The sequence below is a fragment of the Amaranthus tricolor genome, chromosome 8 (assembly GCF_026212465.1).
Source record: "Amaranthus tricolor cultivar Red isolate AtriRed21 chromosome 8, ASM2621246v1, whole genome shotgun sequence".
Taxonomy (NCBI): Eukaryota; Viridiplantae; Streptophyta; class Magnoliopsida; order Caryophyllales; family Amaranthaceae; genus Amaranthus; species Amaranthus tricolor.
In genome coordinates this window covers 26062109-26083540 of record NC_080054.1, presented here as the reverse complement: position 1 = coordinate 26083540, position 21432 = coordinate 26062109, and the positions used below count along the sequence as shown (strand labels likewise).

Genomic DNA, 21432 nt, shown 5'->3' with positions numbered 1-21432 from the left:
ATGTCTTAACCGAATTCTGTTAAGAATAATCTATAGTTAAATCTGTTACGAGTCATTTTTGTTATTTTTAGGGGCATTCAAATCTTTAGGCCAAAGTTATAACATGATGTAATAGTTTAGGGCAAGTTATTAGAAATAAAACTCACTGGAGGGAGTATTGCAGTACTCGAAGATTCTGAATATTTCTTTCCTTGTTCCATAAGGTGACATAAATAACAGAGAGAAGAGAGGTGGTTTACCACACTTTGTTTGAATATGGTATAAATTACACCTCACTGTTTGGCGGAACCATTCTAGTGTACTGAGTTTTTGTTCTGAATTAACCAATAACAAATGTTATCTCAGTGCTATTTTCAAGAACAAGTATTGCTTATGATAATAAATTTGATATTGCCAATGGAGAAAGTATACGTTTTTTTTATGTTTACAACTGTAGCCCTCCTTATACTTGGACCGACAAAAGTTTTGAACTTGTTATCTGAAGGTATTTCTAGGTTACGGTTTCCTGTGATGACAAGTAGTCAATAATCTATTTTTCATGTTTGAGATTTCTATTGCCAACAAGGCTTGTAAATTATGAGTTTGCAAATTTGGGATTGATGCTTTTCTCGATTCTATATGTTATGCTTCTCCAAATCTTGTTCACATGATTATTTTTTTATTTGGCACAGCAAAAGGTTGCTACTAAACGGAGCTCAGCTGGTGCTGGTTCAAAACCTTTTAAACAAGAGTCTAAAGATGAGGCTAAGTCAGGTAAAGCTGCTGGAAGGACTGGTGCCTCTGGAAATGAGAGGGACCATACAAGTCATCCTATAGAGAGCAGGCAAATTGGACAAGCTAATATTTTGCCTGCATCTGTTTCTAATGGTAATTTAGCTTCTGCATCCAAAGGCTCTGGTATAAGAGCTGATGTAGAAACTAGTGAATTGTGTGGTGAATTTGGACCCACAAAGTCCTCTAATTTTAGGGTTGTTGGATCTGATCAATCTGATTTTTCTCGGTCTTTTCGTTCAGGTCATTCTCCAAGACATGATGCTCGTGCTAAGTCTGTTGAGAGACAACAAAAACGAACTAGTCCTGCAGAAGAACCAGATAGACTGCATAAACGAAGAAAGGGTGATTCTGACACGAGGGATATGGACGCTGATGTGCGATCGACTGATCGAGAAAGAATAATTGAGGAGAGAGTACCTGACAAATCCTACCCGTCGGAATTGGACAAGTCTGGTAATGAGGAATTATCTTTTAGTTGGGCTGGTGATAAACATCTGGATAGGACAAAGGAGAAAAATAGTGAAAAGTATGAGAGAGAGTATAGAGAAAGATCTGATCGAAGTGATAAACTCCGCGGTGATGATATTTCTGAAAATTCTAGAGACAGATCAATGGAAAGGTATGGAAGAGAACGATCTGTTGAGAGAGTACCTGAACGGAGGAACGATAGGGGATTCGATGGCCAAAGTGACAAACCTAGGGATGACAGAAGCAAGGATGACAGATCTAAATTGCGTTACACTGATGTATCTGGTGTTAAATCTCATACTGATGATCGATTTCATAGTCAGAATTTGCCACCTCCGCCCCCGTTGCCTCCTCATGTGGTTCCACAATCAGTTAATGCTGGTCGAAGAGATGATGAAGCTGATAGAAGGTTTCCAAATGTTAGACATGCTCAGAGACTTTCCCCTAGGCATGAGGAAAAAGAACGTAGACGGTCAGAGGAAAGCTTGTTGTCTGTGCCGGACGACTCGAGGCGCAGAAGAGAAGATGAGTTTAGGGATAGAAAACGTGAAGAACGGGAGACTACGACGATGAAGGTATGTACTGGAAGTTGATTATTTTGTGACTTTTTTATTTTCCTGATGTTATTTTGATCTTTGATGTTGCTTTTTAGTACAAGTGGCTGTTTGGCATTTCTTGGGTTACAGCTTATGAGTAAAAAATTGGTAGCACATTGATTCATGATGCAACCATTAATGTTTCTTGTTATATTTGATCCTTGTTTTAATTGTGTTTTATCTTTCCACAAATGCTTATACAACCTCTCTCTCACTCTCTCTATCTCTCACTCTCTCTCTCTCTCTCTCTCTCTCACACACAGTTTCTTTCTCTCCCTAACCCACAAACTTTCTTTACAGCCATGCTTGTTAACTGAAAACCAATGTAACAATGTTTGATTATTCTCAACTTCTGGTTTTGATTTGTTGTAATCAGAAAAGCTTGCTCTATGAAAATGCATTTATGGAGTCCAGAAGTCTGGACAAGCTGTTGTTGATTAGGGCTCACTTCCCTACATCTTGTTCTTCCCTTACATGATATAGCCTATCCTACTCAACACAGAAAAGCTAATTAGCCTACATTTTCGCCCTGGATGATTCTGGCCTTTTCTATCGAGTAGTCTCTTATGGGTATTCTAGTGATTGATGTGAGATCCAACTAAATATTTGTAGATATAGCTAATAGATTGGCCGTGTATACCCCTGATACATTGGACACGGCTCCTTCTCTGTCATCTTATGTTCTTACCATTTCAATATTCATTGTCGAGTATCCCATTATACATTGTGGCACTCATGTTTTGGGAGGATTCTTCTGACTATTGCCGGCTACAGAATTTCCACCATTTTTATCGGTCATATTGGGCGAATATATGGCTTGACCCTGAAACTGCAATGTAAGTTACTGATGGTGATCTGAGGATGGAACATTGTAGATGATTTGGAAATAAGGTGTGGTTCTCAGAGATTGTGGATGGTGATGGCTAATGAGAAGGGGATCAAGGGAAGAAGTTAGTAAATTGAGGATGGTGGTGGCCGGTGGGAGGTTGTGAAGATGGCAGATGGAGGGGTGTTAGAGACTAAATTACTAGACTAGATTAAATTGAAGGGAATGGACTGATGGTGGGCTTTTTTCCTTTGTTTATTTTTTAAGGAATTAGTGAAGGCCAGACACTGTCAAAGAAGACGGGAATTACAGCATTTCAGCGGAAATAAGTTTACACATGTCTAATGTCTTGATGCTAACTGCTAAGTTGAGAATGAAATTGAATTTCATTTCTTTGAATTTGACCACTTCCATCCCAATCCCCAACTCCCTCTGCACCCACTTCCCTTCTCCCAGAAAATTTCTTCACTCTATATGAACCTGGGATAAAGTTAAAATTTTTAATTTCCTTTACTTAGTATTGGTTCATGTAGCCAATCTCAATCATTTGGTATTAAGGCTCAGTCATTATTGTTGTTGTGACTGCAGAAAAATTTAAAAACTCAAAGCAATTCATTATACGAAAGGTTTTGGGTCCTTGAGACAGAAGAAAGTAACCCTTAAGATTTCAAAAGTGGATGAGGGAGGCCAAACATGACTAGAGAAGGAGGAGATGAGATGGTTAGGTTTAGAAGTTCATATGACTAGAGTTAGGAATAATTGAGTGGAACATTTATGTGGAATACCACATGGACTAGATTAATTGTTTGTTTTATGGATTAAGGCTTTGCTATTGTTGTAATGATTCTATGAACTATGAATACATGTGTTTCTTTTTCTAAGCATGATTTATGTGTGGAAATGTTAAAATTAAATTTAAGTGATTATGTATAGGATGACGCATTGTTTAATGTCATTCCATATTAGGGAATTTTTTGATTTGCAGGTCTCCAATGACTTCGTGTAACTCACTCTTTTGTGTCATTGTGAGGAATTATCTAACATGTGACTAGGGTTTTCTACTTTCTAGATACCGAGTATTCATATAAGATTTATATTCTTTTTCTGAATGACCTAATGGCCTGGTTTGCTGTTGAAGGTGGATGAAAGGGAGAAGGAAAAAGAAAGAGAACGAGAGAGAGATAGAGCAGGTCCCGTGAAAGAGGAAATAGATGCAATTGCAGCTTCAAAGAGAAGAAAACTTAAAAGGGAACATGCTCCTGCTGGAGAACCTGGTGAGTATTCCCCTGTTGCTCCACAACCATCAATTTCCATTGGCTTGTCACAGCCATACGATTCTAGGGACAGGGCGGAGAGGAAAGGTTCAATGGTTCAGCGTCCTACATACTTTGAGGAACCCGGTATGAGGATGCATGTGAAAGAACCAGGAAGCAAGATGGTGCGACGTGATGTTGATCCGTATCCTTTTCTGAAAAACAACTTTCAGTTTTTAATTTGTTTTATTGTGACATTATAATGTGTACAAATGTATATTGCCTGGATTGTATGTGCTGTTTGTTGAAAGGTAATACCTCTTGATTGTATTGGTAAGCTTTAGGAATGTGGACTATATATGTCTCTGTGCTGTGTGCTTACTACCCTTTGCTATTTTTCTTTTGTTTGATTAAAGTACTCCTCATATATGTTTTTCACACTTAGGTCGGCATTTACTACCTAGCAAGTATTCATTGTATGTGCTTGCATCTTTCAAGCCTACAATTACAAATGATAAGTAGGAAAATGTTCATTTGCTATATATATTGGGTATGATGATGATAACTAAGAAAACACATTTGTAAGAATAAAAATACCTCAACCCCATATTAGGGACTTTGCATCATTTTTTTTTCATATGGGACTGTCCCATCTAATTTTGAGCACATTGTTTTTCTTCCATTTTTTCCCTTGTTTAGAACATTAAATCTATCTTTTCCATACCTGCTGAAATTTTTGCGGTTCCTTAATGAGCACTCTCAGAATGTATGAGCGTGACTGGGATGACGAGAAAAGACAGAGAGTTGAAGCAAAACGCAGACACAGGAAATGATATTTAAGTGATGAAGATGGGTGTTCGTTTGCTTAAGAGAGGACGAGCATGAACCAGCTTTTTGGCTATTCATGTTTTACTGGATTCATCTGATGTACAAGAATTTTGTACCAATGTCTATATTCTAGTCGAATTTTCATCAACATGACCCGATTGTAGAAAAAACCTTAGGTGGACAGCATCGTGCCAAAGATTCATCAGAGAAAATATTGAAATGATATATTCCGGTTATGGATGATGCTGGTTTGAACTTGTTGGAACCAGAGGCAATTCTAAGATGTTTGGCTTTTAAAGCTAACCGTTGTAATATGTAATCACGTGATTATAAAATTATTTTCTAAAAAAAATATATAACATCAATTGAGACATTGTTAAATTAATACAAATGTTATTTCGAACAATTATATCTATAAAGTTTTAACATAACCAAAAAAAATATCAACTAATTATGATACAAAATATCTTCAATTTATATTAAGTTTATCAAATAACCTAATATTAATATTTTTAATCAAAATATTTACTAACCGTTTGAAAAGAAGTAATACTTAAAAGAAAAGTTACTCATATGCAAACTAAACTTGTTTATCATCATAATAAATTATATTTAATTATTATGACATCCATAATTAAAAAACATGTTAACATGAAAATAAATTAAAGATCATCTTCATCAATATCTTCTTTCTCTTTACTTACATTTCATCTCCACACAAACCGATCTTCAAAATTTGATCTCAATTTATAAATCTTATTTCACCCGACATCTACACCCATAAAATTTCTGCGATAAAATTACATATTTACATAGCAACGAAATAAAAATTCATATCTTTCTTCAGTTTTATCTCAATTTTCATACTAATTGAAATAATCAATAAACCCAACTTTTAAAACACCATCTAATCTTTCTTAAGCATGTGGGATGCATTAAATGAAGACTTTGAAATTCAATCATATAAATAAGGTAAGCTATGTATGTGGCACTAATAAAAAATCTTAAATTTTCATCTTCAATATAATTAAATTTAGAAGACAAAGAGTTTTATTTTCGAGCATATAATTAAATCTTCAATATAATTGAGAAAGATGAATTAAATTGTTGAAGACTAAGAGTTTCAATATGATTAAATTTAACTGATATTTAGGAGTTTCAATGTAAAAAAGACATTGGAAAATAAAAATTATATTAATTTGGGCGACAAATTATGTCATATATGAATACCATGTGGCACAAAATTTTCTGGATTATAATATGTATGTATATGATAATGCGTTGGTTATTCAATTATGAAATTTTAGCTAACCGTATGATTGAATTGCGAATTAAATACGGGTATTTAAAAATGACAAATGAGTTCTAAAAAATTATATTTTGGTGCTTATTAATAATTAAGTTCAAGTAAATGTAAATAAAGTCACGTTTAATATCAAAAGTTGCCAAACCCACTTTTTTATAATGTTGTTTTCTTGAACTAAATAAAATCGCATAATTTTACTAATATTAAGATTATAGATACGATTCTTTAGATTGTAGGATTGTGCAACCATAGATCAGGATAAAGATTTTTGATAACCTTAGTTCTTCTGTTCTCTTAAGTTTTTTTTTTTGATTTAAGGTTCTTTTAGACATATAGAAGATAAAATATATCAATTTGAGATTTCGTTAAGTTCGTTGTATACTTTTTATTATACATTTTCTATAATTTTTTATAATGCAACATTATAGATATTAACAAATAGTAAATGAAAAGATAAAGAGGGAGTACTAATCCTAATCAAGTCACTATTATATGCTAGTATTAAACACTAGTATCGTATACCATAACAATGTTATTGTGCAAAAATTACTGAAAGGGATGACTATATAACTATAAATTCAGAGAAACAAGATCTAAGTTCATAACTATAGTCTTTACACATGCAAAATTTCACACTTTTAAGATTCCCAAAAGACAATAAGAACAAAAAGAACCGGAAAAGGCGTCTTTTTACAGATATCTCAAGACTCTCATACCTTCAGTATTATTTGGAAAGGCCGAAATATGTAGCCAATAATTGTCCCACCTCAAATCATTTAATGCCAGTATTTGGTAAATTAGCTGATTTAAACAATTTGCTAACTCATAGCAAGAAGTTATGTTCTCGCCGGCATGTAAAATCAGCTCGCCAAATCAGTTGATAGCTAGTCAAATCAGCAGTTCAATTAATTTTCAACTATGAGCAGTTTGTTAAACACCCTAAAGTCTCAATTACCTAAGCATCTCTCCCGAATTCAAATGCAGCCCGCTCAAGACGGGAGATATGCTTAAAGGTGTACTTTCTCTATGAAAGGAAGGATGCCCAAGAGGCATAGGCCGGTCTGGAATGTGAGGAACTTCAATATCACCTTCCAACATTTTCAGGGCGTCTGAGATGGTAGGCCTTAACGCAACCATTACATGGGCACACAAAATACCGACACGTACAAATCGTTCCATGATTCCCCTTGGATTCTGTTCCGAGCTATCCCCTTCTCTCAACAAGAAAGCATCAAGAACCTCTTCTAGTCTTCCTTCTTTAACCAAAGACCATGCCCAATCAGTTATTAAAACAGTCGTTGACGACCCTAAAGCGGATAGATCAAGAGCCCTTCTCCCACACATTATCTCCAGAACAACCACACCAAAACTATAGACATCACTCTTCTCTGTTAGTTGCCCATAAAGTGCATATTCCGGGGCCAAATACCCATGAGTTCCGGCCACTCTAGTAATGAGATGAGAGTGTCCTTCTGTAACTTGTTTTGCTAATCCAAAATCAGCCACCCTCGCTCTCATATCTGAATCTAAAAGAATATTCGTAGCCTTGATGTCTCGATGGTATATTGCGGGTTTTACTCCATGATGAAGATATGCTAGCCCCCTTGCCACATCTAAGATTATACATTTTCTTTGGGGCCATGTCAATGGTTTTCTGAGCGCCCCACTTCCGTTAGCACAAGTATGAAAAAGATGGTCATCAAGATTGCCATTCGGCATGTATTCATAAACAAGGTATCTACAATTTCCTCCATACTCATCATCAATGTCACCAACATCTATCATGCAACACCCTCTAAGAGGTACCAAATTTCGATGCCTTAGGTTGCTGATTATCTCGACCTCATTTCGAAAGTCAGAATCCCTTTCAATATTGGATTCCGTAATCTTTTTTACAGCAACAACTGTTCCATCCGATAAGGTGCCTTTGTAAACCATTCCAAAACCACCACGACCTATAAAATTCTTTTGCGAGAAGTAGTTCGTAGCCTTCTCAAGATCTTCAATTTTGAACCAAATCGCACCAGTGTTGGGACGCAATCTAGGCCTACCTTCTCGATCAGTATTACATTCCAAGTTATCACCCGTCTTCTTCAGCTGCTGCTTGTAATGCCAAAAGTACAAACTTGAAAGAAATATTATTACAAACACGACTACCGCAGCACCGATTAATCCCAGATGCAGCTTCAAATGGCTAGTACTGTTTGACCCACTTGGGTTGATCAAAGAAAGTTGAAACATACATGATGCTGTTCCAAAATTTCCCGGGCCAAATTGATTGACTATACCAGCACCATATAAAATAGTGAAGTAAAAGCAATCTCTAGCATGTGAAGTATTCCCATCAATTGAAATCAACTGAGCCTGAACTCGCGTACCAGCCGTGTAGCACGTATCACAGGCAGCAAGATCAGAAAGGTCGGATCGACAAGCTTGGTCCAAAGGAGTATTATTACCAAGTTTAGCATACCAGTTTCGAGTAGAAACAATGCCAGCACAAAAATCCTGAGTGACTACAAATTGTAAGGGGTCAAAACATGTAGAGGTCAAATTCGGGGAAAGAGAGAAGGTATTGAGCTTGGATTGGAAATCAGAGAGACAAGATTTTGAAGTATGAACATCATGAAATCCAAAGAGGGAAGTTTCTTTAATATTATAGGCAAGACCTATGCCAAATAAACTCAAAAGGGTCGGACAACAATTATGTTTTGGATCATTATCTGGGGTATTTCCATGGCACTGTGAAGAATTCCATGGAAGCTTTAGAACATAGTTGAAATTTATTGGGCATTCTGACACGTTTGTTGAACCCAAAGTTGAGCAGAAAGATGAAAACCCAACTAAAATCAGAATTAAATGTATCCACTTCATTTGTGCAGCTAATTACAACAACCCAGTTGCGGATAATTATTGATGATAAAGAAGGTGAGATAATTAATCCCAAAACTCAATACATATTTGTCTTCCAAAAAGATCAGCAAAATCAAACCCTAATTTATCTTTTTTCTTAACAAAAGAACAATAAAATTACTCCTACCCGTGAAATCTTTTAAGGAAAATTTTCTCACATACTTACTGTGAAATTCCTCCAAGAACTCAATCGTAAAGGGTTAATCACGAGAAATTACCTTTAATGTTCCAGAAAACAGCCGAAAATCTTGATGAGTTACTAAAAAGTGGAAGTTGAAGTTGCAGCTGTAGTTGTGATAATTTGTTTCTAAAAAGCGTCAAAAAAATTCCCAGAAATTAGTAGGGAAGGAGAATTCAGCTGACGTTTATCATAGTAAAGTTAGCGTTTGTTAAAAGCGCAATACAAATACGGCCATGAATCTTCTAAGTTGTTAGTGTTGGGATAGAAAAGGGTTCAAAAGGGTAGGTGATGAACTACGTAAATTACGTGTTGAGATCAATAACTTAATAATATTTTGCCGCCGCCAATGATTACTACAAGTATTTTTATGCTCTTTGTTATATACTTCCTCTGTTGTCTTTTGCTTGCTACCAATTGCATGGGCAAATTAATTTTCCCTCAATAAAATTTTCCTACTAAATTTATAAAATTTTACCAAACTCAAAAGTTAAAGTATTTAAATTACATCAGAATTTCTATATATAGAGCCTAGAGGCATTTTAACTTCATTTGTTCAATACATTTCCTTCTTTGCTATCTTAATTTCATAGGTAAAGTAATGTTTATAGCAGCTGTTGCAAGACCTTAAATTAGTTATATTGGAGAAGTGTTGTGGGATGGAAAATTATGAATTTTTCTATTCACAGAGACTTATTATGCAATGAGGAAGTCAGAAAACAGACCAGCAGGTACACCACAATTAAGAGCAATAGCAAAAGTTATACGAGATGTTCTTTGAGACAAACTAATCAATGAAGTCCTTCCAGCAATCAGATCGAAATGGCCAGCAAATGGGGTCAAAGATATTTGAATTCAACAAGATAACGCCAAACCACATATTTTAACAAATGATCAAGCATTCAATGAAAAAGCCAACAAAGATGGATTTAACATAAGACTAGTTTGTCAACTGGCATCCAGTCCAGATATGAACATTTTAGACTTGGGTTTGTTTAGTGCACTACAATCAATTCAATTCAAGTCATTCCCGAAAGACCTCAATGATTTGATCAAGGCGGTCAATGATCCATACGACACTTTTGAACCAAAACTTTTGAACTACACGTGGATACAATATCAACTATGCATGATAGAGGTGTTGAAAGCTAGAGGTGGTAAAAATTACAAGAATCCACACATTGGAAAACATAGATTGGACAGGTTGGGTATGTTGCCTAGACAATTAGAAATTCCGCAAGAACTTATAGATGCAGCACGTCAATTTTTATCTCAGGGTATAATTAATCTCAATGATCTTCCACAAGATGATTGAAATTAATTATCAATATGTAGACATGGATTAACACCCTTACATTTTTGGATCACAAGGGTTGTCTAACTTTAGTTAAGTAGACATTTTGTAAATCATTACAATGTTATGTAGACATGGATCAACATTTTGTAAAGGAAAGGATATTAATGACAACATTTTGTAACTATGAAATTATGCACACCTCTCCATTTAGTCATTGAGGTGATTATTACACACAAAAAACTAAGCAAGTTAAGCATCATTCATCAATCCAAGTTTCACTTGTGTACGTTCATAAAACTCAGATTTTATGTTTAACATCATTTGAAATTGTGCAAATGTAAGTATTTCAGCCTCATCTTAGGGCTTGAAACGACATTGAGACAAAAAACATTAACCATTACCAAATCAGTATCTTTATTAAGTTTCAGCCTCATACCAAGAAATTGGTGTGGCAATGAATGACAAGTTATAAATATGTTAATATCTCATGCTCATGTCAAGTAATCTAAGGTGGCAATGAAACACATTACAATAAACACATTTCATCAGACAAATAACAATCATCATTGAGAAAGCATATAAGTATGGGACACACTACATAGCATAGACAACAAGACAACATTTTCCATAAGCATAAACATCATCATAAACAATTAAATAAAAGTTATGACCATGGATTGTTGTCTTGCATGGCCGCTTTGGCTTAGGTTGCACCTTGTCAAGTAATGCATAATCGTCCTCATCTGGTAAACCGTAGTACCAAGGTGGGGGTTCTTGTTTAGGATCATCAAGAGAATTTAATTCCCAACAATTCAAATAATAATGATCATACCACGAACCAAAGATATTGTCATATTTCATACATTCTCTTTGGACATCAGATAATGAGTCGAGCGAATTTTCCTTTGTTACCATCTCCAAAGGCAACGTATTCTTATTCTTATATAGCAACAAAAACAGAACAGAGGAAGTACACATAATAAAAATCTGATCAACATTACCATACATGATAAAAAAAACTGATCAAAACTCAACCATTTACATTAGTTTAACATAACTACAAACTATAGCAAAACAGATCAAACTCAATAAACCAAGAAAAACAACATTTTAGCCTCAAAAGGATAGAAAAAATCTGATCAATATTAGTAAACTTAATAAAAATCATAATTTCATTAACAGACATAAAAAAAACTAATCATTATTAAAATAGACGTAATAAAAACTGATCAACATTACCATACATGATAAAAAAAACTGATCAAAACTCAACCATTTACATTAGTTTAACATAACTACAAACTACAGCAAAACAAATCAAACTCAATAAACCAAGAAAAACAACATTTTAGCCTCAAAAGGATAGAAAAAATCTGATTAACATTAGTAAACTTAATAAAAATCAGAATTTCATTAACTGACATAAAAAACTGATCATTATTAAAATAGACATAATAAAAACTGATCAACATTACCATACATGATAAAAAAATACTGATCAAAACTCAACCATTTACATTAGTTTAACATAACTACAAACTACAGCAAAACAGATCGAACTCAATAAACCAAGAAAAACAACTTTTTAGCCTCAAAAGAATAGGAAAAATCTGATTAACATTAGTAAACTTAATAAAAATCAGAATTTCATTAACAGACATAAAAAAAACTGATCATAATTAAAATAGACGTAATAAAAACTGATCAACATTACCATACATGATAAAAAAAAGATCAAACTCAACCATTTACATTAGTTTAACATAACTGATCAATATTAAAATAGACATAAGACTACAACAGAGCAGATCGAAATCAAAAAAAATCAACATAAAAACAACATGCAAGATTATCATAAATGAAAACAGAATAGGTAAAGGGCTAAAATCAAATCATGATTTTCGGATTAAAAACAAAACAAACAGATAAAAAAAATAAACAAAATCATAATCAGATCAAAATAAACATGAAATAAGAATACAAATGAGCATATCGAAATCAAAATAATAATCAACATACAAACAAGCAAGATTATCAAAAAAGAATACAGATCAGGTAAAATAGTAAAATCAGATCATGATTTTCGAATTAAAAACAAATAAAAGAGATAATCAAAATACAAAAGATAAATTAAAATCATAATCAGATCAATATAAACATAACATAAATGAACATAAAGCCAACATGCAAGATTATCATAAATGAAAACAGATTTCGTAAAATACTAAAACCAGATCATGAATTTCGGATTAAAAACAAATCAAAAAGATACTCAAAAAAATAACATAATCAAAATCATAATCAGATTTAAAAAACACATGAAAAAAAAACAGAGCAAATCAATGTTAAAAAAAATCAACATAAATATAACATGCAAGATTATCATAAATGAAAACAGATCTGGTAAAGTACTAAAACCAGATCATGATTTTCGGAATTTAAAACAAATAAAAAAGATAATCATGCTAAATAACATAATCAAAATCATAATCTGATAAAAAAACATGAAATAAAACAAAAAAGAGCAGATCGAGATTAAAAAAAATTAACATAAAAACAACATGCAAGATTATCATAAATGAAAACAGATCTGGTAAAGTACTAAAACCAGATCATGATTCTCGGAATTTAAAACAAATCAAAAATATAATCATAATAAATAACATTATCAAAATCATAATCTGATAAAAAAACATGAAATAAAAAAAAAATCATCTAAACATGCAAGATTATCATAAATTAAACCAAATCCAAGTAAAATACTACAAAAAGATCATGATTTTCGGATTAAAAACAAATCAAAGAGATAATCAAAAAAGAGAGAATAAAAAAAAACCCAAATCAGAACCAAGAGTAAAAAAACCATACCAGATGATGATTAAAGCAAAATAGATCATGATTAAACCGAAATAGATCAAAGCAAAGAGCATAAAGAATGAACCAGAACCAACAGGATCAAATTGAAAAACCAAGATCTAATGCAAAACTAAATACAAAACCAAAGATAATCAAATCCCTCTTTTCGTGAACGATTGTTAAAGAAAACCAAAGAATTAAAATCAGATACAAAGCCAAGGAAATTGTTCTAAGATGGGTTAGAGAAAGAGAGAATGAGAGGGGGGGGGGGGGGGGGGGGGAAGGGGGATGGACGGGTGAATTGTGATTAGGGTTAGGAGTTGGGTGGGGGATTAGTATATATAGCAGGATTAATCAGTTAGGGTTTAATTTCAACGATTAGATCAAGGTCAAAGAAAATCTGAGGAAGTTGAGAAGGTGGGTTTAAATGGGAGAAATAATTAATTGGGATCGTGTATTTAAATGGGATGGTGGGTTTAATGGGAGATTATGTGAGTTTTTAATGGGAATAATAAATATGGAGGAAATATTAATTTTAGTTGGGACTAGATAAAGATTAAATAATAGTAGGTATAAAAGTTAATGAGGTATAAAGTAGGATAAAAATAGGGGTAGGTAGAACTTTAAATGATTGTTTTATTACTAAAAATGGAAATGTAGCAAGTAATATAAAATTGGCAAAAATAGAAAATGTAGCGGGTATTATGAAACGGAGGAAGTATACGTTTGGTAGTAAGATTGTAATTAGTTATAAATGGATATTAGTGATAATTTTAGTAGTTAGTACGATATAAGAGTGTATTAGATTTTAAGAAATATAATGAAATAAAACAATATTCTTCTCCTCTTCTAAATTTCTTCTCTTCTCTTCTCCCTGTCTTCCCTATTCACATGGTTGCTTGAGATTCAATAACTATAACACTCTTCTATCTATCACTCTTACGTTGTATTGTCCCATCCCTTTAAAATTAAAATAAAAAAACATAAGTGTTTTTTAAGAAAAAATAAAGAGAGAATAAAGTTTAGGGATAATAATAAAAATAAAAGAGTTAAATTGTGTTGATAAAATTAAAAGAAAATAGTGAATTATTATTTAAAAATAAAAATAATGCAAAATGGATAAGACGAACTAAAATAGCAAATGATGTTAACTAGGTGAGACAAAGGTTGAATCTTATTTTTAATAGTATAAAGTTAAAATATAATCAAGTAGTATCTTATTGAAAGTTTATGTTACTATGTTTTTAGTCAAAATGAAAGAAAGTCAAATTGAGTGATAATACAAAATAGAAAATAATGCAAATTAAATGAGCAGATAGAATATAAATATACAAGATAGAGCCTGTATCCCTCTCATTTTGCACAGGTTGTAAAACGGCTGATATTTAGTAGAAAGGAAAATTAAGTTAAAGAAAAAGAGAAAAAAATAAATGTATAGTTAAGATGGAGAGAGTGTAAAGTTCATAGATGCAATTAAAAAAAGAATTAGACCATTGCAATGTGAAATTAGTGAGATAAACAAAAATAAAAAATGGAGCAAATCAAGAAACACATGAAGTACAACATAAAAGTAGGTCAACAGATTTGGAAAAATATCAAGAATATTAAGAAAACCCTAAACAACATCACACTAGCTAGCTAACTACAAATACAAGGGCAGGTTGCAGCACAAGAGCTAAGATTAGGATTAGGAAGACTAATAACATCCTTCCTGCCGCCCTATCTGCTATGATGCTATCTATACAATAAGATTAAGAACACACTACACACCATTGTCATTTGAATAATACATGTTCCGAAAGGTTAGTAACTTCAACTCTAAGCACGCAATACGCCCATACAAGTTAATGTCAGAAGCAACACCGAGTAATGATAACTTGCATTCGGATTGCAAATTACTATAATCAATCACCAGATAAGATATAAAGAATATGAAGACGACATATTCGAGCGGAAATTCCGGTTTCCCTCCTTGAGAGCTCATAAAGCTGTTCAACTAGTTGTTATTGAGTGCTGCGTGTTAATCCGCCTCGTCCAGTAGTCCTGCACAGCAGAATGGATTTAGCTCCGGGAAAAAAGGGCTTGAGCTATCTAACTTTAACCATTACAACACTCATAAGATTGTCAAGACAAAAAGGGGTGGATTTAAGGATTAGATTTTTGAAAACTACTTGTTTTAAGTATGAATGATGCTTCTCATTCTGGCCTAAGCACAAAACTTACCGTAAGCGGAACAAATAGTACCAAAAATAATCACATTATATCATATTCACATTGACAAAACCAAATTGGAGTTTCTTCTCATTAATATACTGGATTATAGATTGGTCAAGGACACAGAAACTTTAAGCTTTCAATTGCATATGTGACCAAAACATCCAATCTTTATAGCCTTTTACCTCTACGCTCTACCACAAGCAATGATGGATCTAGGAATTTGGAGGGGGATACTGTAAAATGTCACGTATACTACAAGTTTACATGGGATAATAGCCTTTTTTTTAGATGCTTGCACACTTATTCGTCGGGAAAAGCCTACACACGAATAATCAACCATCTTTCAACTCCATTCCCATCAGATATACATCATTCCACAACAACCAATTAAATAGTTACGAATAATGGTTTGAAGAGTGATTAATACATTGTGTCAAAAAGTGTTTCCTAATTCGGCCCTTCCCTAGTGAACTGTGTTTTCTGGAACATACAACTTGGTGTACAATTAGAGTCGCCTAGTTTGCTACATAATTAACTATATTACTCATGATTTGCCAAAAGTGGCTAAAAATAGCTCAAAATGACCAATAATTCACAAGTTTTGATTTGCAGTTCGTAGAAAGGGTTAGTGAATTAGGCAATATCACTAACACCGTAGTACATGGTACAGGGATCCATGTTGGGCTAGTTCAATTAAACTAATAATTGTAGCATTTTCAGCTAATATCAAGTACAATAATGTATCCCATTGCAGGTAAAATGCTTAAACAAAAGGGCTTTTCTACTTTCTACCATGATTTATAGCCCTAAATTAACATAACCCAGCATTTTGTATTGTCCATAATCCATATAGATAGAATGAGATAATTCACATTTTGAACTGCAAAAGAATCCTTTTTTTTTATTTAATTAAGACAAACATTAGAATAAGTGTGTCCGAATAATCATAGGAAAATAACACTGACCTTCCAGCAAGCAACTGGGAAGTGGCCACAGGACCCTTCGCATTACCAAAGCGTTTGGCCCTGTTTTCTTGCTCCTTTTCCAAGCGCATGGCAGCAACCTCCTTCTCCATAGCAGCTACTTCCCTCCGCATTTTTTTCGCCTCAACTTCCATAGCTTTTGTTAGCGTCTCTACTTTCTTTGCTAGCATCTACAAAGGAAAATAAAATCTTTGAACAATGTGAAAAAGATAGAATGGGTTAAGGAAACTAAAATCATACAATGTAACAACCTCAATTGCATCATCTTTGTCTTTAAGGCTTTGATCTTTTTCAAAACCAGCCTTCCTAAGAGCAATTACTTCCTTTTGTAGCAAGTCGTATAATACACCAGGGACACTATCTTCCTTATCAGCTGTTTGTGCACCATTGGGCTTCTCATCAGAATTTTCCTTGCAGGTACTTTCAGCCTCACAATCCTTGGATCCCTCAGGTTGGTTTACATCATAATTTATGCTACTTCCGTTCAACATGATTTTACCTCTATCTAATGACCTTGTACCACCATCAAATGATTTTGAGACCCCCTTTGCATGTCTCAACATATTACTAGCACTAGAATTCATAGATCTTGATTGAAGAGTTGGCGATCTCTTGGGTAAAAAGCCGTTAGCTTTGGACATGTTATCCAATCCTCCAAGGGATTGACGGCGTCCATCACCAACACTTCTTCCGTCAGGTGCAGATCGGTTGCTATTAGTTGGAGTTCCTTTCAGATTCTCTTCTAAAACTTTGAGGCGTAGCTGAAATTTCTCCTGTAGGGAAACAAATTAAATATTATAAAACTAGATATTAAATTACACATATTTTATGATGTGTGTCCATTCTCGATGGAGCCAAAGATTTATACTTCTTATTCATAAGAAGTTGCACATAATGTTTCCAATCATGGCAATTGAAAGCAATGTCTTTGTTATTACAAAGTTAAGTTTTTTGCGAAGAGCTAATCTTACTTTCAACTGGGCTTCAGATTTTGCAGCTCGCTCCGCAATAGAAAGTTTATCCCGAAGTTGCTGCATTTCTCCCTGCACAAGATGTTAAGCATGATTACACACAATTCAAATACAATGTGTCATTTTCCCATTTTCCGTTTCCCCTTTTTTTGGACATGCATACAGGTGTGCTTTAACAAACAAAATTACTAGTGGAATTACATTTTAACAGACCTAAGAATACTGATTGCAAACAAAATAACCTGTAAAATTCGCCGTTCTTCAAGCCACTGCTTTACAGGCATCACCTTGTCATTTGAATCTTTCCATTCATTAGCTACAACTGTAGCCACCCTATTAGCAGTTACCTTAGCACGAGCTAGCTCCCTGTCAAGGGTTTTCCTTTCTTCCTGCAAGACCAGAAGGGGAGCAAAGAATCTGGCTTCAAAAAGGATTAAAACCTCACAACAAGAGCATCTCTATGCTCTGTCAGAGGGAAAATAAAAACGAACTTAGTATTGTTCAGTTTTCAAACTTCTAAAACAAAACATTACATTCATTTCTTGCATTTTCCGTTGGTAATCCCGCAATGCATTAGCAGCTGCACCACCAGCAAGAACAGCCTCCTCTAGTTCCCGCACAGTTTGGGTCAGCTTTTCCACTTCTGAAACCTTCTGTCGATGCATTTTGTCTAAGATTTTATTTTCTTCCTAATTAAGACAAATTTGGTCACGTCAATTTATTGAACTCAAAGACTAAAAAATTATCATTAGGATAGTTATTTATTATATGACTTAAATGGCAAAGATACCTGACATATTTCTATCTGTTTCATCAATTCTTGGTTTTTGTTCTGGAGATCATCCACCATGGAAGCCTTAGCAAGGGCAGACTGAACTGTTTTCTCCGCATCTAATAAAGCAGCTTCTTTTGATTTGGTGAGACGATCTAAAGCTTTGTTGTCATCCTGCAGCTTCCCGATCTGCAAAGATAGATGAATAAGCCAAAAACTCCTGCAAAAACTGCAATCACATCCTAAAGTATCGAAAGGCCACAATTGGTAACCTCTAGACGAGCAAGTTTAAGTTCAGCTTCTAAAGGTGCAAGAATGGCTTCGATAGGAGGCATGTCATCATCCTTTTGAGCAGCATGAACCCTTCTTAGGGAAGCCTCTGCTGCAAATTGGGCTGCCATAGAAGCCTTCTTCTCTTCATTGATTTTCTTAATTTCTAGATTCTGAAAGCATTTAGCTGTATTTAGATTGATGTATGGATAAAATTACATAACATTACCAAAACAATGCTAACAAAAAAAATGCCAAAGCTTTAATCCCAAAACAAACACAAATAACCAAAATTCTTAAGAGATTCAAAAGGGTACCTTGCTTTCTAACAGATTTTCAGTTAGTTTCAGCTTTTCCTCAACCTTTGCAAGCTCGTCTGTGAGCTGATTTTGTCGGGACGACACATACAAGAGTTAGTTGTAACGTAGAAAAGGAATAACATAAATGACAGATGAGATTAAAAAGGTGAATTCATAAGCATTCAAGAGAAGCACGAGTAATTTGATAGTGAACATGTTCACAAGAAAGTAAAATCAAAGCTGTCCTAATTCAGCATATGTGACTTCTATTAAGAAACATAGGATCAACCAACAATGCGACAAATCTCCCATACTTCCCTCCAAAAGATTATGCAATATCCTTTCCGACCCCCAACCTCGAAACTAGAACCTTATGTACCAAAGGAGCTCATTATCAATAGAAAAACATCTAAACTCCAGATACTTCAAACATATTAGAAACATCACATCATTTGATTCATCCTTCAATTTCATGATGTTAACATTGCAACAAATTGAACTCTCTAACATTGTATGTGTGAGACAAGAAAGATAATTCAAAGGTTTTCGTGGAACAAGTGTGATTCATTCACCCCGCACTCCTCACACAAGGAAAACACATCCTAGGCATTAACATCACTCCAACATTCTAGATAGCACACATTTCTGTGGTCGCCTCTAAAATAAAGTACAAGCCATATTCCCCTTATTCCCACAAAGCTTTTAATTGTCAAAGTTCTGGTGCTTGTCACTAACCAACTAACCAACCAACCTCCTATGAGGCTATAACTATGAAATGCAAAAGTCTCACATTTTGTTCCCTAACTTTCCATAACAATAATAATAATGCTATTATCTTACTAGCTTAATGCAGAAGGTTTTGTTGTTTTCCATACCAGAATTTTTATGTACAGCATTTCAATACCCCAAATGGCGCCCACGGATGTACTTTAACATGATATTTATGTAAAAAGTCCAAACCCAATCTCAGTTCTATAGTGTTCCATAGTAAAATGACTGTTTAGCTTAAAGATCTCACAGAAAGAGCATCACAATTACAAGTCCCAAACTTAGTAATTATAGCAGATTTGAAAAGATAATACTCCATTGCAAATTGACATTGAAAAGGAAAAAAATCAATTAATAAAGAAAAAACCTCTTCAACAGCTTTCTCTCTCAAGCGTTCAGACAATTTCAATGCCCTGATCTCCGCTTGAGCTTCCGCAAGTTCTCGTTCCTTATCTGCAAATCTCAACAACCCAATTATCCAAATCAAAAACCCAAATAGTAAGAACAAAAAAAAGAGGGATAAAACACAAATAAGCAATGTAACCTCTAACGTCATTCTCAAGGCGATTAAGCTCAAGCTTAACCGGATCCGAGCCATGAAGGAGATTCAAGAAGTCATCAGCATCGAGACTAGGACGACGAGAAGAACGTCTACGAGAAGAAGTTTTTCCTTCTTTAAAGGATCCGGAAACTACTAATGGCGGCAAAGGAGTTTGGGTTGTAGTTGAAAATGTAGTGAAAGATTCTGTGATAATTTCATTTGTAGGAGAAGAAGAATTATTACTAAGTGGTTCAACTTCGCTTAGAAGTTCAGCCATTGTTGGGGAATTACTTCCCCCAAATCAGAGATCAAAATTCAAATCAAAACCCAGAATTTGCTCAAAATTGATGAAATTGAAGATGAAATTCTTGTCTATTTTACTCTAGAAGTGTAATGCGGATGAAATTCAACAAGTATAGGATGGAAATGGAGGTAATTCAAATCTGGGATTTGATTTTATGGGTTATTGTTATTGGATTATTGGATAAAAATGATTGTAGAATATACAAGGGATTAAGAATGGCAGACATTAAATAAAAGAATTGAAAAAAAAAAGGAAAAGAGGTGAGTGAGTAGTGAGTTAGTGAGCTGGGACGCTTTGCTGTTAAGCAGACAGTGACGACAAGAGAGACACTGATTCTGAGTGATAAGATGTGCATTTACATCTATAACCAACACTGTCTGTCCCACTAAATTTGCATTACGAAAAACTAAAAAAAATCAATAATGAAAAGGGAAAAACGTGTAAATAAGATGAAAATGAAATTTAGATGTGTAGATGAGAATTAAAGAAAAAGTATGAGTCTTGATTAAAAATAAAAATTTGGCAAATTTGATAGAACAGACTAAATAAAATTAGGGAAAAAATCGTAACATAGAGTACTATTAGCAAAAATGAAAAGTTATGCTCAAACCATCTTAAACATTTTCTTTCATCTTTTCCGATGTTTGCAAATTGCAACTCCTAAGCCTTTATTATGTTTTCGTTTAAATTATATCTCTCGAGGTATGTCTACTTATCCATAACATTTGTACTTCCGCTAATCTCATATTTCTACTATGATCATTTCTAAAAGTTTGACATTCTTATCCATATAGTAGCATCGGTCTAATAGTTGTTCGATAAAAATTATCTTTTAACGTTAAGAGCACACCTCAATTACATAATATTCCGATAAATATTCCAACAGCCGCTCTCCATTTTGTCACCCACACTTATTTCTCTAGAACATATCTTGTTTGATATTTCTACTACTCTGAAATATGAATTTAAGGTATATAAAACATTCACTTGAAGCGATTTCTTTCTCTTCTAACTT

The 21432-nt window shown here is 34.0% G+C and overlaps 3 protein-coding genes across 5 annotated transcripts in view; 1 reads left to right on the top strand and 2 right to left on the bottom strand.

Annotated features, from left to right (window-relative positions):
- Positions 1–5198, top strand: part of LOC130821125 (THO complex subunit 2) — a 35847-nt gene extending 30649 nt beyond the window's left edge. Inside the window, exons 31-34 of one of the 3 annotated variants that reach the window (XM_057686768.1) lie at positions 672–753; positions 1015–1817; positions 3803–4122; positions 4681–5198. In XM_057686768.1, the coding sequence (XP_057542751.1) occupies positions 672–753; positions 1015–1817; positions 3803–4122; positions 4681–4750 (1275 nt within the window). In that variant the 3' untranslated portion in view covers positions 4751–5198. Of the gene's footprint in view, positions 1–671; positions 1818–3802; positions 4123–4680 lie in introns of all 3 variants that reach the window. The other 2 variants (XM_057686767.1, XM_057686766.1) reach the window with 2 other exon arrangements.
- A 1399-nt stretch (positions 5199–6597) lies between these two features.
- On the bottom strand, positions 6598–9476 carry LOC130821124 (probable receptor-like protein kinase At1g11050). Its single transcript, XM_057686764.1, has one exon. It carries the CDS (start codon positions 8920–8922, stop codon positions 7003–7005), a length of 1920 nt encoding a protein of 639 aa, XP_057542747.1. The 5' UTR covers positions 8923–9476; the 3' UTR covers positions 6598–7002.
- Positions 9477–14802: 5326 nt separating this feature from the next.
- LOC130821123 (microtubule-associated protein 70-1-like) lies at positions 14803–20741 on the bottom strand. Its single transcript, XM_057686763.1, has 11 exons — positions 20117–20741; positions 19940–20025; positions 18823–18888; positions 18508–18678; positions 18254–18424; positions 17997–18152; positions 17706–17852; positions 17464–17535; positions 16744–17265; positions 16475–16662; positions 14803–15335 (listed from the first exon to the last, which is right to left on the bottom strand). The coding sequence occupies exons 1-11, from the start codon at positions 20388–20390 to the stop codon at positions 15296–15298; spliced, it is 1893 nt and encodes a 630-aa protein (XP_057542746.1). The 5' UTR covers positions 20391–20741; the 3' UTR covers positions 14803–15295.
- Between the last annotated feature and the right edge of the window lie 691 nt (positions 20742–21432).

Excerpts from the sequence above, each read along its gene's own strand:
- LOC130821123 (XM_057686763.1), bottom strand. The coding sequence starts at position 20,390 with ATGGCTGAACTTCTAAGCGAAGTTGAACCACTTAGTAATAATTCTTCT. Across the intron at positions 17,853-17,996 it reads GGAAAATGCAAGAAATGAAT|GAAGAAAGGAAAACCCTTGA; the intron begins GTAATGTTTTGT and ends CTGGTCTTGCAG. Across the intron at positions 16,663-16,743 it reads ACAAAGATGATGCAATTGAG|ATGCTAGCAAAGAAAGTAGA; the intron begins GTTGTTACATTG and ends TTTCCTTTGTAG.
- LOC130821124 (XM_057686764.1), bottom strand. The coding sequence starts at position 8,922 with ATGAAGTGGATACATTTAATTCTGATTTTAGTTGGGTTTTCATCTTTC.